Genomic DNA, 26,848 nt, shown 5'->3' with positions numbered 1-26,848 from the left:
TTTCTAAAATGTTTTAGTCACTTAGCTGTACCATAGTGAAACTAGCATAATGCTAACTTAGGAATCTGAAAGGGTAACAAATACTTTAAAAATTGCAAGCATAATTTTGTTGAAATTCTTTATTTAAAATAAAAAAAAAACCCTCAAAGTTTCACTTCTTGCTTGTTGAAGATACTTGAGTGAACAGCTTTAGATGGTCTTCTTTCACAAACTGAGACAGTTTTACAAGCACACTTGACCACTTTTTCTTGATTTTGAAATAAGTTATCTTAGATTTCCTTTTGAAATATTTCTTCCAAATTTTCTATCCATGTTTGAATTTATAGGTTTATACCCTGGAGGAAAAAAAAAAACCAAGGGTTCATAAATACAGTGAAAGTATCATTCAACAAGGGTTTTCACCATTTATCTTATACAAATTTATGGAAAACTATAATCAAAGTAACATGACCTTGACATATATTGTTGTGAATTTAGATGGTTTAAATGACAACAACAAAAGAACATTGATACCTTTGGTTTAAGTCTTGTATCATCTTCCTTTCTCATATTGAACACTAAAGTTTCAGTGAGTCTATATACATATTTACCAAAGTGAAGTCATGAAAATAAACTACCTTCACATTCTTTCTTTCTCACTGATGCAGGACTATTTCTGTAAGTATTTGTTCCCTTTTACTTTTGCATAAGCAGTTTTTTGTTCTTTGGATTATTTCCTCAGGGCTTTGAAACTTTCATGTTTTTGCTTCTAGCACTTCCTAATTGGTTGATACACATCATGTAGTTCTCTTTTCTACCTGTTCCCACTTTTTTGGTTCTGCATTAGCTTTCACAGTCATTCTGCAACCAACAAGATGATATTAGGATAGGGTGTCACTGATTTCAATAAACAAGTGTTTATCTACTTGCTTTCTTGGTCACGGTAGGTTTTAGATTCAGAGGTACATATTTTCTTGACAAAATTTCTCATTTTTCTGCTCAGTTTATAGTAGTTATATTCTTCCATGTGGATGGCTTTTTGTTTTTCTATTTGTATACTGTTGGAGAACTTAGGTGAGTATAACCAAAGGAAGGAAATAGCATGTTTTTGCTTTCCTCTTCATTTGTACTACTACTACTACTACTACTACTACTACTACTTCTACTACCACTACTACTACTACTACTACTATTATTGCTTATTGCATAGGCTTGAACTCCAAGCCTGAGAACTGTCCCTGTGCTTTTTCACCTCAAGGCTGGTACTGTCACTTGAGCCACAGCTCCACTTCTGGCTTTCTGTTTATTAACTGGAGATACTTTCTGCTTATTAACTGGGACTTTTCTGCTCAGGTTGGCTTTGAGTTGTGATTCTCAGATCTTAGCCTCCTATGTGGCTAGGTTTATAGGCATGAGCCACCAACCCCTGGCTTATCTGTATCATTTTAATGTATATAAAACATTATCTTCTCTTATAAACTAATACCTAAGTGCTTCACTATCCTAAAGAATCTAATTTTGTAACCTACTATCAGCTCTTTTTTTTCCCCATGTGACAAGCAGAATAATAGACATTCTTGGTGTTTTTATACCATTTTCAGGCAATAAACAAATCAAATAAAATTTCTATGGTTTGAAATTTTCCTGAATATATTATTCCTTTACATTCCAAATGCTACTATAGGACAAAATGAATGCTTACTAAGTAAATGCTTTCTCTATGAAGTGTTAGAAACTGCAGTACCAGACAGGTACAGGTCTAGATAGCATGGCTCAGATATGGCTGGCATGATACACTTCCAGATCACCTGAAATGCCTTATTCCATAGATTTAGGTCATCCCCTGCAAAGGTGAGGGAATACTATCACCCTTTAACCTTGTCAATGGGAGTGACCAAATGTTTATAGCTATGAGCCTGCCTGTGTAGTATCTAGTGAATCAGAGACCATTAAAAGTAACAAGGTGAGAGAAAAATTTCAAGCAGGTATATTTATAAAATATACTTAATTAACTTAATAAATAACAAAGTTACTTATTTCAATTATTAGCTTACTTATTTGCCCATTTTCCCGAAACATGCAGCAATCCCACTAACAAAAAGAATATAGTTAGTTGGGAGATCAGGTTCTAAGTTCTGACTCTACCATAAGATTTCTGGCCAAGTACTTTACGTTTTGTGTCTTTAAGTTTCCTTATCTGTGAAATGTGGAAAACAATATTTGTTTTACTGCACAATACAGGTGATGAGTACTACATAAAAGGAGATTTTTATGAAGACATCATGCAAAGAAATTCTGAATGTTACATACCCATGCCACTAACTATCAAATTAAGAGCTTAGACATACCCACTGTTGCTCTGTTTTCCTGTAAGAGCTTATCACTTGAATTATCTTGTCGAATCCGTTTGGCAAATCCATGATTTTCTTCAATAGTTAATGGCATATCTGATGAAGAACTTGAAAGGAAAAATTTAAATTTAGGTAAAGCATCATCTTTGTTATAGTCTATGTAACAGTGATAAAAAATACTTCAAAATTGGAGGTGATAAATATATTTCTGGTCCATAGAGAAATCTTTATAATTTTGGAGATACTGGGATTGGAACTTAGGGTCTTCTACTTGAGCTCTTCGTTTAGTTTATTTCCTGGTCTTGTACTAGGATCCTTCTATCTCTGTCTCCCACATAGCTAGATTAAATATGTACATTCAATAGGGTCTTGCTAAATTTTTTTTTTTTTTCAAAAGTGAACTGTTAACCTCCTCATGTACCTGGGATTATAGACACATGCCATCACATCCAGGTGCCCACAGAACAATCTAGTTGTGTGTACTTTTTATATTTACTCAATTTGCACAATGTTGTTACAGGGTATGGAACAATTCTGTAGCAGACTGTTTCCAGGCTGTTCTGGTGAAATGAGTGAATTGCTGCCCATATTTACGAGGGGTAAAAAATATAAGCTTCCATGACCAATTTGAAGGAAGAACCCTGATCTGGGAATGTAAATAAGTTATACTAATTTAAAGCCTGTTTTTAAAATCAAAGCACAGTAATAGATTGTAATACAGTTAAAAATGTGTTTGTAATTATTGAAACAGCGAAAAATGATCTATTGTCATTCATCCCATCTTCAAAAATTTAACAAATTTCACAATGGTAATATTGAAACACTTATTCTAACCTTATATTATAGGATATATATATATATATATATATGCATAATCTCTGCCTTAAAATATATACAATGGACATAGTGGGGGATATGGAAAAATAAATACTTAAATGATATATGGCAGAATGAAGAAAACAGTACACAGATATTCTGATTCAACAGAGACTGAAAAGATCTGATAAAGTTTGATCAGAGTTCTGAAAAATAACTTTCCTAGCACTAAGTGGACTTAATTTTTTTTTTTTTGGTCGGTAGTGGACCTTGAACTCTGGGCTTGGGTGCTGTCCCTGTGCTCTTCAGCTCAAGGTGAGCACTCTACTGCTTGAGCCACAGCACCACTTCCAGTTTTTAAGTAGTTTACTGGAGATAAGAGTCTCATGGACTTTTCTGCCAGGGCTGGCTTTGAACCGTGATCCTCAGATCTCAACCTCCTGAGTAGCTAGGATCATTGGTGTGAGCCACCAGAGCCTGGCTTTTTAGGTGGACTGAATTTTAACAGGCAGGTGTAAGGATAGAAGATGAATACTCACTGATTCTTCTACCCTGAATCAAATAAGCTAATTTTTGCCTGATAAAGATACTGTATGTTATCATACAAATTTATGTTAATATGATTGGTAGCTATATTAGGAACTGGGGGCTTCTTTTTAATGGCAACTTGCTTTTCTGAAAGTGTGAATCATTTAGTAAATTGGTGAGAGAAGATGCATTAATTGTATACTCATTGCAAAGTTGGAAAAAATAGCCCAGTTTTTGAACCCAATGGAAGTAGAGAAAAGCAGCTGAACAGATATACATCAATTTTCCAGAAACCCAGAGAGAAACAATTATGATGTTCATAATGGTCACTGTACCTACAGTGTTAAAAAATACAAATGATACATAAACACTATGTTTACAAAGAAGCATTAGTATGATACAAGTAAACAAACTCAACTGTAGATAGTTTTCATTATTAAACACACTTTTGGACTACATTTCTTGAAGTATAAAAGTTATGATCACTGACTACTTTGGGAAAAATGCTTTCTTTACAGTTTATGTTGAAATTATCCTTATTATATTATGGAGTCATTTTTTTTTTACTTTGGTTAGTTCTCAGTCCTTATATTTTATTCACAGCATGCTCTTATTTGAATATTAGGTTTTTGAATGTATCTGCTAGATTAAAATTCCTCTTTCTAGGAATGAAAGAAAACAAGTTGCATATTTTTATGAGTAAAAAATAGCAAAAAATTTCTGGGTTTTAGATGAAACAGGCTATTGATGAAATGTTGTAACATTTAAAGTTGGACAATAAAATCAGATGCCATAAAACTGATCTGAGTGCAAAGTCAAATTATATTAAAGACAATATTTAGAAGAAATCTGAGGACTTCTGTGTAACAAATGTGTTTTCCATAAATATTGATGTTATGGACAACTATTTTACATCGTTACAGATGTAAAATGAGACATTTTTAAACAAATGAAAAATATATAGCAAGTGCAAGACCACTTTTGAGTGTTAAGAAGATTGTGGAGCAAATATTACCAACCAACCAACTGGGCTGGGCTGGGCTGTAGCTCAATGGCACAGTGCTTGCCTTGTAAGCACAACACCCTAGGTTTGATCACCAGTACCAAAAGTAAAAGACAAAAAACACCCCCAAAAATAAAAACCAAAAAAAACCAGTTAAGAATAACTATACAAATAAACTTCAGGGCTGGGAAGGTGGCTTAGTGGTAGAGTGCTCGCCTTGCATGCATGAAGCCCTGGGTTTGATTCCTCAGCACCACATAAGCAGAAAAAGCCGCAAGTGGCACTGTGGCTCAAGTGATAGAGTGCTAGCCTTGAGCTGATGAGCTAAGGGACAACACCCAGGACCAGAGTTCAGGCCCCACAACTGACAAAATAAATAAACTTCACAAATTTTTGATTATTATATTAATAAAAATTATGTGTACATGCTGTATTTATGTATTTGGTGCACTAATTTCTTTAGTCAATTGGTCTGCCTTCATGAAGTTTACAAAACTAACGTTCTCTATTCTTGTAATAAGATAAAATTCATTTTTACAGATATTGAAAAACTTGAGTCTTTTAAATGCCTTTTTTTAGAAAGAAAAATTAGTATAAGGCAGATAAAATAAATATACCTTGAAGCTCACTTTATTTTTAAAAAATAACACAACACATACAAACCTAAATATGCATATAAAGCTACCAAAATACTAGTGGAAAATACCAGAATTTATTACTCGCAAGTCCATGTAGCTTTAATTGGGAAAAAGGAAGATTAAAAAAAAAGTAATTATGTACATTTCTAGCATTAATCTCTTTTAACCTTAGTTAATGGCAGGATCTAATTATTGGTACTAGAGGGAATGAAATAGAATAATTAATGGGGTATGAAAAAAAATAAAGGTACTTTCTTTACATGTCTTTTGATATTATTTCACAATATTAGCTAATGTGGTTATCCTTAAACTTATCTACAACTCCAAACACATAATTCACATACTTAGACATTTCTGAAAAATCATGTGTCTAATAATGGTTATGTTTACATTTTACAAGTATTCTTAATGATGAACAGTTACCACATTTTGATAAATATAGCAGAAAATGGATGCTACCAGTAGAAAACCAGAAAACTCAACAGAAATGGATTGAAAGGATAAAATTATCATAATTAGTGATAACATAGATGAAACATGATAGCGAGCTGTTAGGCTCACTAGTGAGCCAGATTAATTACATAATTTAAGCCTGTCTCTTAGAATATTCAGTAGTTACTCCTCATCCTCTGGCTATTAAGACCACCAGTAGATGCCTGAAGTTATGGATAGTACCAAAGCCAATATATGCTCTTTTTTCCTGCACATCCATATTTATAATAAGCTTTTAGATTTAATTGCTAGTATTCCTACTCTTTTTTTTTTTTTTTGTTGGTTTCGGGGCTTGAACTCTGGGCTTGGGCGCTGTCCCTGCGCTCTTCAGCTCAAGGCGAGTGCTCTACTGCTTGAGCCACATTGCCACTTTCAGTTTTCTAGTGCTTTATTGGAGATAAGAGTGTCACAGAGTTTCCTGCCTGGGCTGGCTTTGAACTGTGATCCTCAGATCTCAGTCTCCTGAGTAGCTAGGATTACAGCGTGAGCCATAGGTGCCCAGCACATTCCTACTATTTTTGAGATAGTAAGTAAAATAAAGTTTACTTGAATAAGAAGCACTGTGATACTATGTTGACTTTCTAAACTAGATATCATCTAAGGGATTAACAAATGGGTTGTGTACATAAAGTAGATATATTGTATAAAGGACTAATTCATTTAGAGGGGTGGATAGCACAGGATTTTATAATACTATTCAGAATGATGTGCAATTGTAGATTTCTGGAATTTTCCACTTAGTATTATCAAATCTTGGCTGATTGTAGGAAATGGAAAAGAGTAAAATCAAAACTGGGTACAGGGAGACTATTATAAAAATGTTTAAATCTCATGGACAGTCAGTGATATTTAGGGAAAAAAAATCAACATCTGAATTCAAATATTATACATTCCAAGTTATTTCTGTACATTAGGAGGGCAAAGAGAAAGCCTACATTTATCTATGAGAAAGTATTCCATGAAGTGAAATTAGCAGACTTTCTGTACATTCTTGTGGCTCAGGTGACAAAATAGAAAATAGGGAAATTGAAAAAGCTTCATTAAGGTCTTCTTTCACAACTTAGTATACCATTTGGATATTAGTGTTTTATTAGCACGTAGTTAGGTGTGTTTCTTTTTGTATTATTCCTGATGTAGCTTGCAGGAATTCTTGAATCTGAGATTAAATGTCTTCTACTCTATACTTGCCATCTTGTTATCTCTTTATGCATCAGTGTGGGTACTTTTTCTATCTGCCAACCATCCAGGTTTCTGAAATGTGTTTTTGCTGTTCTGATGAAACTGTTAAAGTTGATTTACTGAATTATTAATTTCAGTTCTAGAATATCCATTCTACATTGTTAAAACAAACAAATCATAGTTACAATTTTAATATTCTTATCTTCTAATCCTAATCTCTACACTGTGAATCATTGCTTCTCTAAATTGTTTTCTCTTAATTTTTAGTCATGTGGTCATGTCTCTTGACATACCTGGTACTTTTTGTTAAATACATAAAGTATATTTTGTTAAATATATAAAAACTGTAGAGGCTCTGGATAGTATATTCACCCAGTGATACTAAATTCTGTTTTAGCAAGTTAAACTAGAGATAGATTGCCTTGGTCCAAAGATTTAGTTGGAAATTGATCTAAGGTCTATTTAAGGCTTTTAAGAACTGGTCTATTTCAAGTTTGTTCTCTATTATGGCACAGATGTGTGATGATTTCAAATAAAATCCCGTTTGTCTTATTTATTGTGATCCCTGAACTCAACTTTTTATGTTTCAGTTCCAATAGAATGCTAAAACTCTTTCAAATACTTTAGTTTTTCAACAGCTACTTTCAGCTTGGTCTCTTCTCCTCTCTTAATTAAATCCTCCACCCCCATCTTAATCTCTCTGTCTCTCTTCTTTCCAATACTGAGTCTTGAACTCAGGGACTCATGCTTGCTCAGCTTTCTTGCTCCCATCTGGCACTCTTATTACTTGTCTCTATAGTATGTTTGTCCTTTGTCTAGGATGTTACACCTTTGAGTATCAGCTGCCTCAACCGTTCCCTAGTGCCTTCATTCGGCTGTTGTATTTCGTTCAGCTTTTATAATTATGAGGTAGTTGCAGCTGCTTTTATGAATGTCTTCGTCTTATATAAGCTATATTGCCAGAGCAAGAAATAGCAGACTGCTCACTTCACTATATATTTAATCAGGTATCAGAATCTACTAAAATAATACTAAGATGAAAGAAGTTCAGTAATGTCTAAAAGGATAAATAACTGAGTAAAAAAAAACTTCCAATAGAAGAAAAGTTAAAATTAAGTGACATTTTGAAAGCTAGAAGACTTTTCCATTTATTTTTAATAATCTAAAAGATTGAATACTTTGAGTAAATATCAAGTGAAAGACTTGAGCTTCATCAAGATCGCCCTTTGATAACATAAATCCATTGCTTCATTCACAGTAACTTACCATAAATATGCGTAAGCATGAGTTGACAGACTAATTATAAGAAATAAAAAGGAGGCATGGGAAACAAAGGTATAGAGATGATCTTGTGTAGAGATTGAGGCAAAAAACAATACCTTGTTAATTTCCGTTTCCTCTTTGCAGCAGCAGTCATTGCCATGTAGGATGGCACTATGCTTGATACAGGCAGAGAATGCTTAGATGAGACTGAAGAAGGGTCATGTCTGCATATTAAGTAATGAAGAAAGAAGAGAAATAACTCATTTTGTACTGTAGATCAGAGGTATATATAGTCCAACAATTAGAAAAGCATTTGGTACTAATATATACAGAAAAAATATTTTCTACACTATGAAATTTTTCTAGACTATAAACTATTTTCTATACTAATGTATCTAATTTGCAGTGGGTTCTTTACTTTTCCGTGCTGTTAAGATATTTTTACATTCCCTGTTGCAAAGAAAGGTGGAGGAGTTTTTCTTCCCATATTTTGATTGGGTGTGATAAGGTAGATGACATCCATCAACCATGTTTTAGATGCTAGTTCGATAACATTAATGGAAACTATGGAATTTCCTTTAGGGAAGGCATTAATGAATAATAGCAAGGTAATCCTCCAATGATAGTTTATATTAGTAATCTCAAAGTATAAGAAGAAACTAAATACAACTTATTGTCTGTTCTAGACTAATAAAGGTCAACTGACTTAAGATATCAAATTTCAGACTTTGAAATATTGCTAGTGGGTTAAGCATCTCATTTACCTTAATTATAAGGAAGATAATTAAGATGAAACACTTTCAAAATCAAGGTACCATACTTGAACTATCAAATAAACTTCCATTACAGCAAAAGAAGAAAAATGAAGCTAGTATTTAACAGCTATATAAAAACAACAATAACAATAGTCAGCAATTTTTTTTCTTTGTACCTTTGTAAAGTACTTTTGTTTGGTAGTGATTCTTCTTCAGATAATTTACTTTTCAAACTCCTGCTGTCTTCACATACAGTAAATGTAGCGTTCAAATTCTCCTGTGTATGTTTTGTTCTTCTGGGAAGAGGGACCTCATCCTCATCCAACGTTTTCAGAGAACTGTCACTGTTTACATTTGAGCTGATAGTCTGAAAACTTGTAGTATGTGATGCTGGTCTTTTTGAGGCTCCTGGAGATGGATTTTGGAATGGTTTTCTACAGTCTTCTGGAGTGTATACAATAGGTTGAAGTTCTTTGCTAAGAGAATCATTGAGCTGCGCACTTTCAAACAACATAGATCTTTGAGTATGTTTTGTTTTTAAGGGAGAAGATATTAGTTTTCTCCGAGTTCTTTTTTGTGTAGGACTTTTAAGCAGATTAGATTCACTTAAAGATGTGCCTGTTAAAAAATATTTTAAGAACACAAAGAATATAGAGGATAAAAGATTTTCTAATTGATAAAAATTTAACGTTAAGAAAACATGATTTATTGCTAATAAGTTAAAAAAACTCCTTATTAAAGAGAATCTACAATACAGAATTAATGTATAGGTATAGTAAATATTGAGATACTGAGAAATTATAAAAACAAACATAACCAACTCCAACAATTTACAAGTACTTAAAATTGGTAGGCAAAGAGATGAATACTTTTCCTATTGTAAAATATATCAACTTAGCATTACTAGTTAGTGATTTATACTTAAGTAAAGCAATTCATAATTTTAGCCAAGTTAAAAAATACATATAAACTTGGCAGCAGTGACTTATACCTATAATCCTAACTACTCCAGAGGATGAAATCAGAGGGACACAGCTTGAAGCCAGGCCAGTCTGGAAAGTCCATGGGACTCATTTCCAATTAACTACCCAAAAAGTGAAGTAGAAGTATGATTCGAGTGTAGAGCAGAACAAGAAGCTCAGGGACAGAGTCCAGGCCCTGAGTTCAAGCTCAGTACTGGCATACACAGATACAAAAATACACGTATAGCAATCATTATAGTACATGTGTTATTCTTGTTACATTATTATTATTATGTATAGCAGAACAGTTGACAAGAGGTTCTTCTGTGGGGTAGGTTGACAATTACCCTCTAGGAAATGCAATTTAAAAACAGGAAGAAAAATATGATCCCTGTTCTACTAAGGAATTTTACTTTTCTGAGAACTAGATAAATGAGATCTAGATCTTAAAATAATTTTCCACTCCCTTTAACATGACATTTGTCAAATTTTCCATTACCAGATATTTTTATACTAATGCTGCAGTGTAAAGACAGTTACTTTTCTCCACTGTGCAGCTACCACCAATTTGGTGGCTATTAATAGCTGGAAGATTAACTTCTTTTCCCATGAGAGACACAGGGGTATAGAAGACAGAAAACTATATCAAGGATAAAGAACTGAATTGGGAGTCAGGAGACTTGAATTCTATTTCTGGCTTCACCACCAACTCACTGAGTGACCTTGGGCAACTCACTTAAGCAGTGTGGACATTGATACCCTCTAGAAAAAAAGGAATGATGTCTTTGTAGACAGGAATTTTCTAGGATTCAATGATGAAAATATTTGGAGTTCAAAAGAAGGTTCCAGAAGTATAAAATATGCTTCATCTTAGCATTGCAACTTTCACAGAGAAAGTGGCAATTTCATAGAGAGGGTAAATAGTCAATTTAGGACTAGCTGCTAAAAAAGTTCAGGGGAGACGCTAAACAAAATGAGGAGTTCAACACATACATAAAAAATTAAATCTTCTGTAACTATAAATGCAAAAGGATAATGACTTCACTTATTAATGAAAATGAAAAATATACAACAGATATTTGACTTCAAATATGATTTATAAAATATTGACATATAATAAACAATTATATTTTTTAGCCAAATTAGATATATTAAGATAGTATAGAAACTACACAGAGTATTGGGCTAGGAGAAATGAAGCATTCATAGGTTGTAAGAACTACTGAATATGTTTGGCCTATGTCTATAAAAGAGATTCTTTGTACTTTTCCATTACAAGAAAAAGGCGCATAGTACATTTCCAGAACAGGCTTGTGTTTCTCTACAGAGCCCCTCATTCAGCTTGTGAAAATCCTAACTAGCAAGATTCCAAAATTTTGAGAATGCAGTGTAGAAATGATAAAGGAACCTGAAAGCAAATTATAATCCCACAGAATGAGAAAGGAAATTGGAGAATGTCAGAAGAAAAGATCTTAATAGATGATATCGTCAATAAAATATCTTACAGTTTCAGCACTAACCAGAAAGGGCTAGGACATTAAAAATAAATTGTTAGGGCTGGGAAGGTGGCTCAGTGGTAGAGCGCTTGCCTTGCATGCTCAAGGCCCTGGGTTCGATTCCTCAGCACCACATAAGAAAAAAAAGAAAAAAGCCGGAAGTGGTGCTGTGGCTCAAGTGGTAGAGCGCTAGCCTTGAGCTGAAGAGCTGAGGGACAGCGTCCAGGCCCAGAGTTTAGGCCCCATGACTGGACCCCCCAAAAAATAAAATAAAATAAATTGTTATAACCTGGGATAGAAAACACAAATAGCCATTTATTAGGCCAATGAATCTTTTCTCTACAAGAGTTAGATCAGTGTATCATATATTTAAGTATAGGTGCCATGGTAGTAATGTACCTTATAATTTTTTGATAATTTTACTATTTTAGATCCTCTTTTGGGGGCTTAAAAGTCTCATATTATAGATGTACTGTATTAAATTTCTATTGACCTGAGATAGTTATGACTCATGAGATGTAACTGAATGTGAACTCTTCACAAAATTCATAGCCAAACAGTAATAAATATAATGTTAGGACATGTAAGTCACTGCTATTAATTCTAATCCTGAATCTATATTTGTATTATTTTCTATAGAAAAAAAAAGACTTTCTAGCTACAGTTTGGGAACAATAATCTAAGAGATTTCACTGTAATGAGAATTTTAAGAGTTTGGGGAAGTAATATGGTAGCCAGGGAAGAACATTCTAATGATGGGTTATATGGTTTGAGACTCAACCAGTTATGATGCAGGTTTTGTAAAGATTTGGTGAAAGAAGAGAGGAAATAACAAAGATCCAATGGCAACAATCAATTTGTTGAGCTTAAGGAAAAGAGAAGACTGTGGGACTGAAGTATAATTAAGTTGGTGGCAAAGTAGAAATGAGAAGAGGCCACAGAAATCAAAAGGGGCCAGGCCAATTAAACGGACAATATAAGAGTGCAGAGGGATATCTGTGGAGAATCTTAAGTTTGGACATGCTATGGTCTGACAGAAGAAAAAGATCGCTTTGCTTGCTGGTTGAGAATAGAGTTTGAATGGGCAAGATAAAACCAGGGAGGTTAGAAACAAGCCTATTGCCATAGCTCATATAGGAAAACTTGGATAAGAGTTATTGCTTGGGCTGGGAAGGTGGCTCAGTGGTAGAGTGCTTGCCTTGCATGCATGAAGCCCTGGATTCAATTCCTCAGCACCATATAAGCAGAAGAAGCCAGAAGTGGCACTGTGGCTCAAGTGGTAGAGCACTAGCCTTGAGCTGAAGAGCTGAGGGACAGCGCCCAGGCCCAGAGTTCAGGCCCCATGACTGACCAAAAAAAAAAAAAAAAGTGAGTGTGAGAGAGAGAGAGATTACTGTAGTGATGGTGAGATATAAGAAGGTGTCAGAATTAAACAACCACAAAAAAGTCAGCTCACTAGTAAAGGACAGTATAACAATTTCCTTTCATAGATCCCAGAATTAAATTTGATACGTCAGTATTTGTGAATATGAAAAACACTACAGTTGATGTCTATTTTCCTAAGTGTATTTAAAAAATGCTTACACTTAAATTACTCTTTTAATTATTATAATGCTGTTAAGCTAGTTCATCCTCAAGTATATGCAATATCCAAATAATTGTGAACAAATTGTCTGGCTTGGTTTAATCTCTATTCAGAAGAAAAGTAAATTATACTTTACATATGAATGTTTCTTAGTAGCAAAGAAATTTAAAGGCTTATATAACTAATCAACTAGTGTTCAGTTAAATTTTGTCATTTTATAGTTTGTTATTTATAGTAAGAAAACGATATGGTCAAAGTCATAGTATCATTTATATTAGTTACTGGTACACTTGAAGTTATATTTGGTCATTCTGTTTATTGAGAGTAGTCAGGTAATAAAAAGAAGCAATATAAAGTAATAACATAGGTGATTAACATAATGAAGATTTATATAAAGCAAATGCTCTTTCCAGGTCCAAAAATAGGAACAAAAGTTAATATTCTACAAAATGAGATGGTATCTCCGGACTACCATTATACAAAAAGAAAATAAGTGGATTAAATGTGGAAACCTTTATAACTTAAAATTAGGTTTTTATAAAAACTAAAAACCTAGCATGCTTGAGGCCCTAGGTTAGATTTCTAGCACAACAAAGAAACCAAACCCCAAAAAGCAAAATGCACACAACATATTTGGCAAAAGGATAACAGCTCATGTTATATATATATACCTCTAATGATGCATATGTTTGTAGGTCTATTTATTGAAACAAAATAAATTAGAAAACAACAATAAAAATCAGGCAAAGGAAATGAAGAAGAAATTAATTCAGAACAATTTAACAAGAGGTTTCTAGTCAACTGCTGATAACATGCTTGTGATCCTATCTACTTAAGAGGTAGAAATTGTGGCTCACAATTCAGTCACTTATGGCAGAGAAAGCCTAGAGATGAATCGCCTATTAACTAGCAAAAAGTCCAAAGTGGAAGCATGGCTCAAGCGAGTACCAACCTTAGTGAAAAAGCCAAGCCAGAATGTGAAGCCGAGTTCAAGTCCCAGACCTTCCCACCACTTCTCTAAGAGAAAGTAGCAAGTAGTGTTTGAAAATTTCCCACATGGTTCCATTTAAAAAGGGGATGAGCTATTTAATCACTAAAGAGTTTAAAATCCTAGTTTTAAAAAATGGACAGGCCTTTTCGGACACCTTTGATGTACCCTGTCCTGGGTTCTAAATAATTTTATCCTGAAGAACTAATTTATCAAAAGCGTAAGACTGAAAAAAAAAAGACGAAACGAAAGTTTAAGACTGAAAACACTGAAAGTTAGCGTAAAAAACAGAATGCAGGATTTAACAAACATGAGTCACAGACGCAAAGTAGAGTTTCTGTGATCGTGAGACATTGATGAATGGGATCAGATCTAATTGAGATTTGGCACAAAATGATGGCAAGGTTATTTCGTTTGCTAGCACTCCTGTTAATATGTACGTGAAGAGATATTTTGGGAAACTGCTCAATGGCAAGTAGGTAGCTAGGTTCTAGAGTGACATCAAGTATTAATATATGCATTTCAATAAACATTTTGAGGCTAAAAATGATTGATTCAAAAATTACTGTACTAATCCTAAGTCCAGATTCTTTATAACAACCTATGACTCACGGAAATCATAGTTTTAAATAATAGAATTTTTGAATTTTAACTACTTAAGAGTTATGTAACTTAAGGTATGACCAAATTAACCAAAAACGTATTTTCCAATGTAGTATAACATGACGTGGTTATTATATTATCAGTGCCAATACAGAAAACATCAGCTATATACCAAACACTATACAAAAAGAATGTATTTTTCCCATGTACTAAAGAATTATCATAGTGCTTCAGATTAATCCAGCACTTCAATAAATAAATCAACCATGACCTTTTGATATTTGTCTCTGTAGGAAATAGCTGACACTAGTTTTCTTTTTGCTCTGGGAAAAAAAAAAAAAAAACACACACAATGCAAAAAACCCTTTAATTCAAAGCAATATTTGCAGTTGCAGATGAGTAGCTAAAAGCTCTTACACACTTGGAAAATAAGAGGCAAATAAAAAGTATTTAGGGTTAAAGGTAATGATTAATGATTAGGACTATTTGTAATGATCAAATTTTGTTACCTTGTGGGAAAAATTTGGAAGATACAGTGTATTATCATTTTTACTATGTTATATTACTTGAAAAAGAGGCACAGAGGTCCTATTTTTAATAAAAATTTCCTTCAACTAAAACAAATTTAGAGAAAATCTAAATTTATAAAGGTATTCAATCAGAATATCTGTATTCTGGAAAAACTGATTTCTACTACTATCTTTCTTTCATTGTGCTTTGAGATAAAACGACTGACACAGGGTGTAAAGTTTTTTAAAAAGGAAAGGTTAGAGACAGAAATATTATACTGACTGTAAGTTTCCAGATGGATAATGAGGAAATCTTGACTTTTCATTTAATGTCAGAAATTTTATCAGTTCCACAAATAAACCTGCTGTCAGCATCCCCAGCATGCCCAGGACTCAGGACTCAGTGAGTGTACTATTTTCCAGAGAGAAAATAGGTGCCTGTATTATTCAAAAAATATGTAATTTGAAAGTAAAGATTTTAAGTAATATGAATTTGTTTTCCCGAAATTCATCAGGTTGATATTGGCAAAATAACAAAATTTAAAAATTTTAAAAAGTTAAGTTTTTCTCAAATAGAAAGTGATATAGAAAAAAATAAAAAAAAACCCATATAACAAAAATAGGAAATATTATCTTTAGGCATATTGTTAGTAACAAATGTACAGGAAATACATAAAGAAAAAAACTATGTGGAAGAACATAAAGAGGCTAAAATATAGATAAACTATTAGTGGGACCTTTTTTTGTTTTGTTTTTAGTGTTGGTATGGGGGCATGAATTAGTCTGGTGCTATCCCTTAGGTTTTTCACTCAAGGCTAGTGCTCTACCACTTAGGCTACAACTTCACTTTTGGAAATAAGTCTTAGAAGAACTTTCCTGCCCAGAGGCTGGCTTTGAAAAGCAAGCCTCAGATCTCAGCCTCTGAATAACTAGGATTACCTCCAGCTGCTGGCAACTTATCAGTTTTTAATATATGTCATGTTAAAATAGCATCTATTAATTCTACATAGATAAATGGGCTAAGAGAATAGAAATTCAATAAATAGAATTGTGTTACTATGTAGTATATATAAAACAAAGATATAGTAAGGATAAACTGTGTCTGAGTATACACACACATACACAGAATAGGCTCCTTAGAAAAAGAGAGCTTAAGAGTATGTCACCGTATACAATAATATATTAGGAGCTGGGCACTGGCCTGGGTACTCATGCTTGTAATCCTAGCTACTTTAATCCCAGCTACTTGGGAAGCTGAGTTCTGAGAATCTTGGTTCAGAGCCAGCTCAGGTAGGAAAGGACATCAGCCTCTTATCTCTAACTAACTACCTGAAAACTGGTAGTGGAACTGTGGCTCAAAGTAGTAGAGCCTTGACCAAAAATGCTCAGCAATGGTGCCCAGGTCCTGAGTTTAAGCCCCACAACTGACTAAAAACAAGGAGAAAAGGGAAGACGCATGTTATGTATGGAAAAGCCTTTTGAAGAATGTTTCCAAACTTTGAGAAAAGTTTTAAAATTTCAACACTAAATGGAACACCTAAAAGTTAAGAGTAAATGATGGCTTAAATGGTAGCCTTGGAATCCATCCACAGTAATCCTTCACCCCCAATAAAAAATAAGGTAAACAATTAAATTTCAAGGATGTAATTGCACCATGTATAGTAGAGCAAAGAGTAAATATCCCATGGTGATCTCATCTACTCCTGTAGCTTTAAATACCATGAAAATGTTAACTTTTCTGAAATTTGTATTTTGGCATAGACTTCTCTCCTGAACTTCAAATTCTTAACTGCCTACATGATGTCTCCACTTGCATGTATTGGAGACACATTTAACATGATCCAAACTGAACTACCGATTTCTTACCTCCCTCCTGTAAAGCTTACTCTACTTAAAACTCTTTATTATCTTGTTTAAATTTACCCCATTTTTTCAGATGTCCAGTTCAAAAATCCCAAGTCTATTTTGTCCAGAAATTCTGCTAGCTTTACTTTCAAAATAAATTCTAGCCAGGTGCTGGTGGCTATGCCTATAATCCTAGCTACTCAGGAAGCTGAGCTTTGAGGGTGGAGGTTTGACGCCAGCACAGGCAGATAAACATGTGATATTCTTATCTCCAATCTCCAAAGAAAAAATGCTAGAAAGTGGAGCTGTGGCTCAATTGGTAGAGCACCAGTCTTGAGCCAAAAAGCTAAGGGATAGCCAGACCTTGAGGAAGCTCCATGAATGTTTAAGAGTTAGGTTTATAGCATGATGCATTTATTAGCCTAAAGTAAGTAGCTGACAAATGGTAGAAGTTCATTATTACTGAGTAAGTAAATATTTTTATTCTTAAGATTTTGTAAATAAACAATTTTCTAATGAAAACTATACTAGAAAATTAACACACACTTATACAAATATAAAAGTTCACAGACTTTTTAGCAAATAAAAGTGGAAAGGATAGTATTAATTGCTATTAAATTGGCAAAAAGAAAATCAAGAATTGGCAAGGACAGATATCTTTGTTAACTGTAAAACAACTCTTTGGTTTTCAATATGAACAAATGGTAGCAACGAATCACTTGTATGACAATGGAGGAATATGAACACTGATATTTGATTAGATATTTGGCAACCTTAGGAGTAAAGAGGGTATCACACTTTCTTTTAGAGATATCCGATATCTCTAAATATAAGAAATAATGGGTGTGAAATTTACTTTGAAATAAGTTAGGCTGCTGGTACTTGTCATAATAGAGTTCCGTTTTGAACTCTTTATCCATATTAGTAATTCATTAATAAAATGTCAAAACTGTAATTATGTTAACACTAACAGGAAGTGGATATAAAAAGAGGAACTCCTCCTATACTCCTGATGGGAACTGAGATAATCACATAGGGGAGGAGTTACTTGGCATATGTTGCATACTGAAATAGATACATTCACCCCAAGCAAGAAAATTCAACTTTTGGGAATTTATCACAGGATAATCAGACATAATCACTAGGATAAATATATAGGCTTATTACTGAAATACTATTTGTAGTAGTAATTTATCAAACAACTTAAATTCCTAATATTGGAGTACAGGCTAGATTAATAGTGGTGGTTAATCTAACCAAACTTTTTAAACCACAGAATGGCTATGTGCAAGTTAAAGAAAAACAATGAACCTAATACAAAAGTTCTTAAGGAACTTGAAATAAATTCAAATCCTAAAGCAGTAACAAAACCAATTAATACCTGGTTCAAGAGATTATGCACACAAAAGTCAATGACATGTGTAGCCTTAAGTGAGATACATTTGACTTGTATTAGGCACATTTTATCTTTAAATGGTCATGATTAACATTTACAATATTACTTTAGAAACAGATACTATCTGGGTATTGTTTCATGTCTTTAGAAATCCAAGTATAAATTATTCTCGTTATGCTTCAAATGAAAACAGTAAGTGGAGTCATGAAACCCTTCCTGATATTATTTGACTGTGCTTATAATTGCACAAAACATTCATAATTCATTAAGTAAACAAGACACACCAAGTAAATAGTTAACTTCTAAAATCATTTGAACAAAATCATGTAAAATAACAAATCAAGAAAACATAAAAACAAAACCCATTCTCTTATGTTTTCCAAAGAAAATACATACAAAACCTAACATGACTTCAGTAATCTTTCCTTTTGCAAATATTATGAAAAAGAATTAAGAACCAAATAAATGTTTGTTTCATTGTTGCCAAGTATATATTCAGTTGTACTATGCATGAAATATGTATTTTAAAATAAGGAATAATGAGCATCAACTAGCAGGTGGTCAGTCAGTGTTTAAGTCCTATTTCCTTTTCAACATCTTGAATATATTACAGAGAAGGAATTAACCCTAGGCTCAAAAGGTATAGAGAGTGAGATTTTTTTTTTTTGAAGAGAATGTATTAAATTTCCCTTTTATTTTAAAGTAAAGAAAAAAATGTAGTTAATTCAGACCAACCTATCATCTGATGGGAAATAAAAAATCTGGAATATGTATATATATATATATATATATATGTATGTATATATTATTTCCCATATATATATGTACATCCCATCTGTTTGAAGGCCCCGGATTGAAGAACAATAGGTAAAAGGAAGAAGTAGAAGTTTAGGAAAGTAATTTCTGAAATTAGAGCTAATTTCCCCTTGAGGTTGTTTCACTGGTGCCAGAGGAAGTGACAAAAAGCTCAGCAATAATGGGAGCATTGGGAGTAAAGAGATGATAAACACCTGCAGGTTGCCAGATTCTCAGAAATGACACAAAAACCCTGAGCCTAAAACAAATTAAAAAATACTAATAAAACATAGCAAATGATACAGAAACCATAATCCCACTAGCAATCAATCAAAGAATTACAGGTCTTAAAAGAATACATGCTATATTAGTGTCAGTATTTGGGGGTTTGGCAAAGATGAACACATGTACTCTTATGCACATTAGGTTTAGGTGGCAGATCCTTTATCCTAAATTAGTAGGAACAGAATCTTTTTTTTGGAATGTTTATAATAGACTTCCCTGGTTGAAGATCCTTAAGCTTAAGATGTGAAATCTCAGAAATCCAAAACTTTTTTACTATCATGTCAGCTCAAAAACATTTTTCAGATTTTGCAGCATATTGGATTTTATATATTGGATTAGAGATGTTCAATCCTTATAGGAAAAAAAAATCTGAGGTGAAAAACACAGTGTAAACTTATCTGTCTATATCACTATCTCTGTCTGTCTATCTGTCTGTCTGTCTATCTATCTATCTATGTGCCAACTTCATGTTTCAGTTTCTAGGAATCTTCTATATGAATATATACATGTGAACATATGGTATTATGGTATGAATACAGACTGGTTTCCAGGTGCTAGGGCTACTTTGTGAGGATCTGGAAACTTTAAGAGGTAGGGTTAGTTGGAATAATTAGGTCATGGGGCCATGCCATTGAAGGCTACATCTGGTCTTCTTCCTGTCCACCATGAAACTAAGAAGCTACTTCATGAAGTGTTCTTGTAACTAGGATGTTCTGTGGTCAGTACATGAGATCAAACAACCAAACTGAACCAAATGAAACTGAGTCAAAACGAATTAACTTTAAGTGTGTTTTCTCAAATATTTAGTCAGAACAATGAAAACTCTAACAAATACAAACAAGTATATTTTCTGATAAGACTATTCATAAAGAGAACATTAAGTAAATTATAGTATATTTGTTCTCTGAATTCTTTGTACTTTAAAAAGAATGAAATAAATTCTTCCTGTAAGTATACTAAAGATGTTTGTAATAAACTAAATAAATGAAAAAACTACAGACCAATATTTAAAATATCCTACCACTCATATGAAATCTAATGAAAAGCTGATGATCTAATAAAGTATATTTGTAACACACACACACATAAAGAAAGTGTAGGCAAACATAACAAAACTGTTAACATCCATTATCTCAAAGAGAATTCTGAGGAGATAATTGATGTTTTGAGGAGAGACAAAGAGGGCCTTTACTTTTCATGTTATATAATGTCTGCATTGTCTTAATTCAAGATTATATATTAACTTTGCAATTAATATCTTCACACAATTTTGAGAGTAAATAAGAGGAAATGATATGTCAATAAAAATAGTAACTATATGGGATAGTTGATCTAATGAAAGGATTATTATTACTGAACACAGCATTATCAGTTATAAGGTTTCGTCTTTAATAAAAGTTAAAACTTGAAGGGCAGGAGTAAAACTTTTACTTCAGAAAATGGTATTTGGTAGATTTACTTAAAACATTCATGTATACTTACTCTTAGATCCTAGGAAGATACTTGTGACTTGAAATGACTTTGAAGTTAATTTACTGTTAATTATCATTAAATAACTGAGTCTCTTAAAAAGTAACTGCCTTGTAGATTAGTTTATAAAGAATCTCTTTAGAAATAATGTTATTATTTGCTTAAAACAAAACCAGTACTTACAAGAAGGGGTAGCTGTCCCAAGTTGTGGAAAGGTCATCAGAACTGAAATCCCTGGTATATCATTTTGTTTTGGATGTTCGGTACTTTGGTCAGCCCAAATCACCACTTTTTTCCTCTCTACTAAATGTTCAATTTCTTTGAAATCAGATTCAAAAGAATTATTTGAAAGGCCAGTTTCTTTCAGTGTGCAATACTGTTTTCTTAGGGCTGGAAGTAACGCATTCAATACTCTATAAAGAAAAGATGATGAGAGATAAACATAACATTTTAAATATTGTATAGTTCTTTTGTACAGTGCTCAAACTATTACATCATTAAAACTATTTCCTTTATATGGTTTCTTTTAGAAAATCTCAACATATGCTTAATCTATTAAGTACAGAGTGGAAAGAAGCTTGAGTGGGAACCATGGGAACCAGGTTCTATTCTTAGACTTTATATACTTTCTTTGGAGAAACAACAAACTGAAGTTTCTCATACATACATACATACATGTATATATATGTACATATGTGTGTATATATATATATATGTATATATATATATACCATAGGGCAACACCTGAGCAGCAACATATAAGATACTGTTTTGTGGACTAAATAATTTACATACATGTAAAAGCTTTTAAAAACGGTGATTTACAAATCATACATGTTATTAACATAAATTGAAGTAAAAATACAGTATGTTAAATGACAGAATTCATTTTACATATATAATATTAAAATATATAAAATGAAAGGATAAAACAAATCTACCTTAAGTTAGAAAAGCTAAAGCAATGACTTTCTAATGGGACTGAATATGGTTGCAAGGAGAGATATTCTGGGCAAGAAATATTTCAGAATATTTGAGGTATTGGAATCTTGTCTCTTTCTCAAAATCTCCTCTCGCCAACAGAGCCTCAATCAATGCATTTTATTTTATATTAGGCCTACATGTAAGCCTTCAATGAAGAAATACAGTAAAAAAACAGTATGAACACATATTCAACCCATAGTTCCTAATTTTTACATCAAGGAAGATGCCAAACAATAGAAAGGATATTCAAATGATTCAGAGTTCAGGTATATTAAGGCAATCAGTAGACAATATTCTAGTTACTTATTCAGGAGAGTAGAACCAATTTAAGTACGTATGGCAGTGGGAAAAGGAAAACAAATTGGGCATTAATTTTGCTATAATTAGAAAAACTATTATGCTAACCTCAAATATTTAGAAAGCAGTACCAATAATCTGTGACTCTGTTTTCCTTGGTGTTGGTGGCAAGCAGTCTAAGCTGTGGCCCTTCAGATCCACAGGTTTCATATTCCATTATTAACAAAAAAAATTATGTTCCAAAACCCCCAACCTGAATTTGCTCCATGCCAACTACTATGCCAAATCCATATGAAAAGATTTGTATGTAACACACCCACCATTTAACAGATCTTCAGTCTGTTTCTGGTATTTGTTATTTTTGTACCTATCTTTTTCATGGAGAATGCAATTAACCCTACAATGACTGAACTTACAATGAAAATGTTATTATTTGTGTCAACAAGACACAAAGTAAACAAAACTCAAGTTCTGGGAAAGGAGATTTATGATCTGTAAAATGGTAGGAGGCTATACCAGGGTGTACTGATGTAATTCCCCAGTTCTTGCTAACTGTACCATCCAGAAGAGTTACATGGAAGGACTGAGTTTGTTAAGAAATGCTTCATTTTATTTTTTAAAGTATTCTTACCAGTTTTAGAACTAGAATGATAAGCGTGGTTTACTGTGTTCATACTCTTTGCACAAACAACATGCTTTATGTTGAATGGAAACATAGTTTTGAAATCTGGATTCTTGGAATATAGTAGGTAGAGGATACCTATAAGATCCCAATAAAAGGGCTGGGAAGTTGGCTCAGTGGTAAAGTGCTTGCCTTGCATGCATGAGGCCCTGGGTTTGATTCCTCAGCACACGTAAGCAAAAAGAAAAAAGCCAGAAGTGGCACTATGGCTCAAGTGGTAGAGCGCTAGCCTTGAGCTGAAGAGCTGAGGGACAGCGCCCAGGCCCAGAGTTCAGGCCCCACCACCGGACCCCCCCCCCCTCCCAAAAAAAGATCCCAATAAAAGCCTATGTCACTGAGTTCAGGTGTTGCCACAATTTTGATTTTGGTGGAATTAAGCACAGTCTTTGGCTCTACTAGAACAAGATTCTTGAAATCTTGTTTTTGCTAGTCTGTCCAGTCCCTTACCTCTTAGCTGATTTTACTTTGTACTGTCTTGCTAAAATAGCTCATTGATTCCTAGCAAGTTATTATTAAACCTAGAAGTACCAGGCACTATATTGTTATTTGTAAATAATCTATTTCTTTCAATTATATATATATATACATATTTTATTGTAACGATACGGTACAAAGGGGTTACATGAGCAAGATAGTAAGTTCATTTCCTATCAAGCACTGTTACCTCCTCCTTTGTTTTTCCCCTACCATCCCTTTACTCCCCATCTCCCCAACCTCCCCCCACCACCTTGCCCAAAGTTGTAAAGTTCATTTTCAACATAGTGTCTTCTATACCTCATTGTTACAATGGGTAACTTGTATCCTTATTTTAGCATTTTGTTATTTCTCTTTCCCCTTCCCAAATTAGAAAAATGTATATACAAGATGCAGGACACCGGAATCAAATACAGTCACAACAGGTTATATACCACTATACCACGGGGGAAGAACATACAAAGAAGAGAGAAAAAGAAACACACACACAAAAACAACCCACACAGTACTTTAAAAACAACAGCAACAAAGACAAAATCTCTGTGTCCCTATCTTGGGGTTTATTTCGCTTAGCATCAGGTTATATGGTCATATGTATATAGGTTTTGACCTTTTCTGCTTGTCCTAGACATATACTAGTTATTGCAAATAAGGGACACCATGGGACCTATGTTTCTTTGGGCCTGGCTTACTTCACTTAACATAATTTTTTCCAATAGGATGACACCAATGGGATGGTGTCATTCTTTCTGATGGAGATATAAGAATTCCATTGTATATACATACCACATTTTCTTGATCCATTCATTCACTGAGGGGCATATGGGTTGGTTCCATATCTTAGCTATGGTGAATAATGCTGCCATAAACATAGTTGTGCTTGTAGCTTTAGTATGGCCTTTTTTGTGATCGTTTGGGGAAACGCCCAAAAGTGGGATTGCTGAGTCATAGGGAAGCTCTATGTGGAGTCTTTTTAGGAACCTCCATACTGCTTTCCAAAGTGGTTGAACAAGTTTACACTCCCACCAACAACGCAGTATGGTTCCCTTTTGGCCACATCCTCTCCAGCATCTGTTGTTATTAGGTTTCCTGATAAGAGCCATTCTAACTGGGGTGAGGTGGAATCTCAATGTTGTTTTGATTTGCATTTCTTTTATGGCTAGAGAAGTTGAGCATTTCTTCATGCGTCCATTGGCCATTCTTATTTCCTCTTTAGAGAAGTCTCTCTTTAAGACTTTAAACCACTTATTAATCGGGAGGTTGTTTCTTTGAGGATTTGTTGTTGGGGATTTAATTTTTTGAGTATTTAGATATGAGGCCCTTGTCCATTGTATGGCTAGTGAAGATCTTCTCCCAATCTGGGTGCTGGAGGAATATCAATACCAAACTTCAAACTCTACTACAAAGCCATAGAAATCAAAACTGCTTGGTACTGGCACAAGAACAGAACTGAGGACCAATGGAATGGAACTGAAGACCCAGAAATGAACCCACAGACTTATAGCCACCTAATCTTCGATAAGGGAGCTAAAAAAAAAAAAAGAATGGAAAAGAGAAAGCCTCTTCAGTAAATGGTGCTGGCAAAATTGGTCGATCAACTGTAGAAAACTAAAGCTAGATCCTTATATATCAACCTGCACCAGAATCAACTCCAAATGGATCAAAGACCTCGAAATCAAAGCAGACACCCTGAAAACCTTACAGGAAGGAATAGGAGAAACCCTAGGGCTCCTTGGTACAGGCAGAAATTTTCTTAATAAAGACCCCAAAACACTACAAATCAAGACATTTTGGACACATAGGATTGCATGAAACTGCAGAGCTTCTGCATGGCAAAAGACATAGCAAGCAAGATCAATAGACTCTACTTTCAGGACACAGGCACTATATTATGTTTGTATTACAATCTACTTTTATGTTTAAAAAACCAAGGCTTAAAAAGTTTACCTACTTTCTGCAGGGTTTTATTATTAAAGGCAGAAAGGCTTAAAGACTGATTCCAAAACTCATACTTACGCCTCCGTCTGTCTATGTTGCTGTTCTTGAAGAGAAGCTAGATCCCTCATATGTCTAATTTGTGCTTTCAGATCTTTGTTCTGGAGTTGTAAATGGTGATAATGAAGCTCTTTATTGAGTTCCTAAGGGAAAGAATGTAAAATATATTTTAGATTCTTTGAAGACTATTAAAATTTTATTTTATTAAATTTAATTTTAAGAAAATTAAATTTATTTTCATTTTGGCAGTACTAGGGTTTCAACTCAAGGCCTTGTGCTTGGTAACAGGCATTTTACCATGAGACATTCCTCTAGCCAACAGTTCACTTTTTTTTTCTTTTTCTTATATGCCAGTCCTGGGTGCTGTCCTGATCTTTTTTGCTTAAAGCTGGTGCTCTACTACTTGAGCCAAAACTCCACTCCTGGCTTTTGAGTGGTTAATTATAGAGTCTCACGGACTTTCCTGCCTGGGTTGACTTCAAACCATGATGCCCAAAGCTCAAACTCCTGAGTAGCTAGGATTCCAGGCCTGAGTCACTGGCACCTAGTCTTGTTTACATGTTTTTGATAGAAAATATATTTAGAACATATTTACAAAGTAAGAGCCTTGTTGTACTCAGTCTAAAACCCTATTACTAGGAAGATAAAGTTTCAAAGTTCCCCAGAAACTAAATGTAAAAATTTCCAAAGAAATTTTCTAAAAATGATAGCTTCTCTGTCAACTAACCTTGTTTACAATGTGAAAATAAAATATAATTAGATTTTGCTTAAGGGTCACCTCCTGAAGGAGGCTTTCCCTGAGCTTTTTTTGGGGGGAGGGGGGTTCAGTTGTGGGCTTTAACTCTGGGCCTGGGCACTGTCCTTGAGCTTTTCAGCGTTAAGACTAGTGCTCTACCACTTGAGCCACAGTGCCACTTCCAGTTTTCTGCGTGGTTTATTGGACATAAGAGTCTCATGGAAGTTCCTGCCTGGGCTGGCTTTGAACTGCGATTCTCAGATCTCAGCCTCCTGAGTAGCTAGGATTACAGGCATGAGCCACTGGCGCTCTGCTCCTGAGCATGTTTTTAAAATGGATACCTCTACCTTCTAATATTGTCATAGCACTGGTCAGTAACAATTTGCAGTTTACTGTTTGTCTGCAGTTTTATTCTCAGAACAGAGACTACAGTCAGAATTATAGTTTAGTGTATATAAAAATATATGCCCACATCTACTTTCATTGTATCTTAGGAAAAAAAAAAGGCTTTTATATAAGTGTTTACAAAGTTCCATTTTCTTAAGTTTTATGTGTCTAGAGTCAAGTGTCCACTAATGTCTGATCAGTTACCTTAAGTTACTCATCTTTCCTGAAACCTGCTTAAACCTCAACAGAAAATATTATCTTGGAGGTTACACTGAAATATGATGGATAGTCCATAACATTTTCAGCATCTTGGGAAAATTTCAGGTACCATTATTAGGAACAAACAAACAAACAA

The 26,848-nt window shown here is 33.9% G+C and overlaps 1 protein-coding gene across 2 annotated transcripts in view; it reads right to left on the bottom strand.

Annotated features, from left to right (window-relative positions):
* Positions 1 to 247: 247 nt before the first annotated feature.
* Kif18a (kinesin family member 18A) overlaps positions 248 to 26,848 on the bottom strand; it is a 58,383-nt gene continuing 31,782 nt past the window's right edge. For both annotated transcript variants that reach the window (XM_042691430.1, XM_042691431.1), the window contains exons 12-17: positions 25,392 to 25,513; positions 21,122 to 21,351; positions 9,181 to 9,622; positions 8,366 to 8,473; positions 2,328 to 2,437; positions 248 to 335 (exon numbers count right to left, since the gene is read on the bottom strand). In XM_042691430.1, the coding sequence (XP_042547364.1) occupies positions 265 to 335; positions 2,328 to 2,437; positions 8,366 to 8,473; positions 9,181 to 9,622; positions 21,122 to 21,351; positions 25,392 to 25,513 (1,083 nt within the window). In that variant the 3' untranslated portion in view covers positions 248 to 264. The remainder of the gene's footprint in view (positions 336 to 2,327; positions 2,438 to 8,365; positions 8,474 to 9,180; positions 9,623 to 21,121; positions 21,352 to 25,391; positions 25,514 to 26,848) is intronic.

Source organism: Dipodomys spectabilis, unplaced genomic scaffold, assembly GCF_019054845.1.
Source record: "Dipodomys spectabilis isolate Male_0828 unplaced genomic scaffold, ASM1905484v1 ptg000145l, whole genome shotgun sequence".
Taxonomy (NCBI): Eukaryota; Metazoa; Chordata; class Mammalia; order Rodentia; family Heteromyidae; genus Dipodomys; species Dipodomys spectabilis.
The sequence above is the reverse complement of the archived record's forward strand: the minus strand, read 5'-3'. Positions and strand labels throughout refer to the sequence as shown.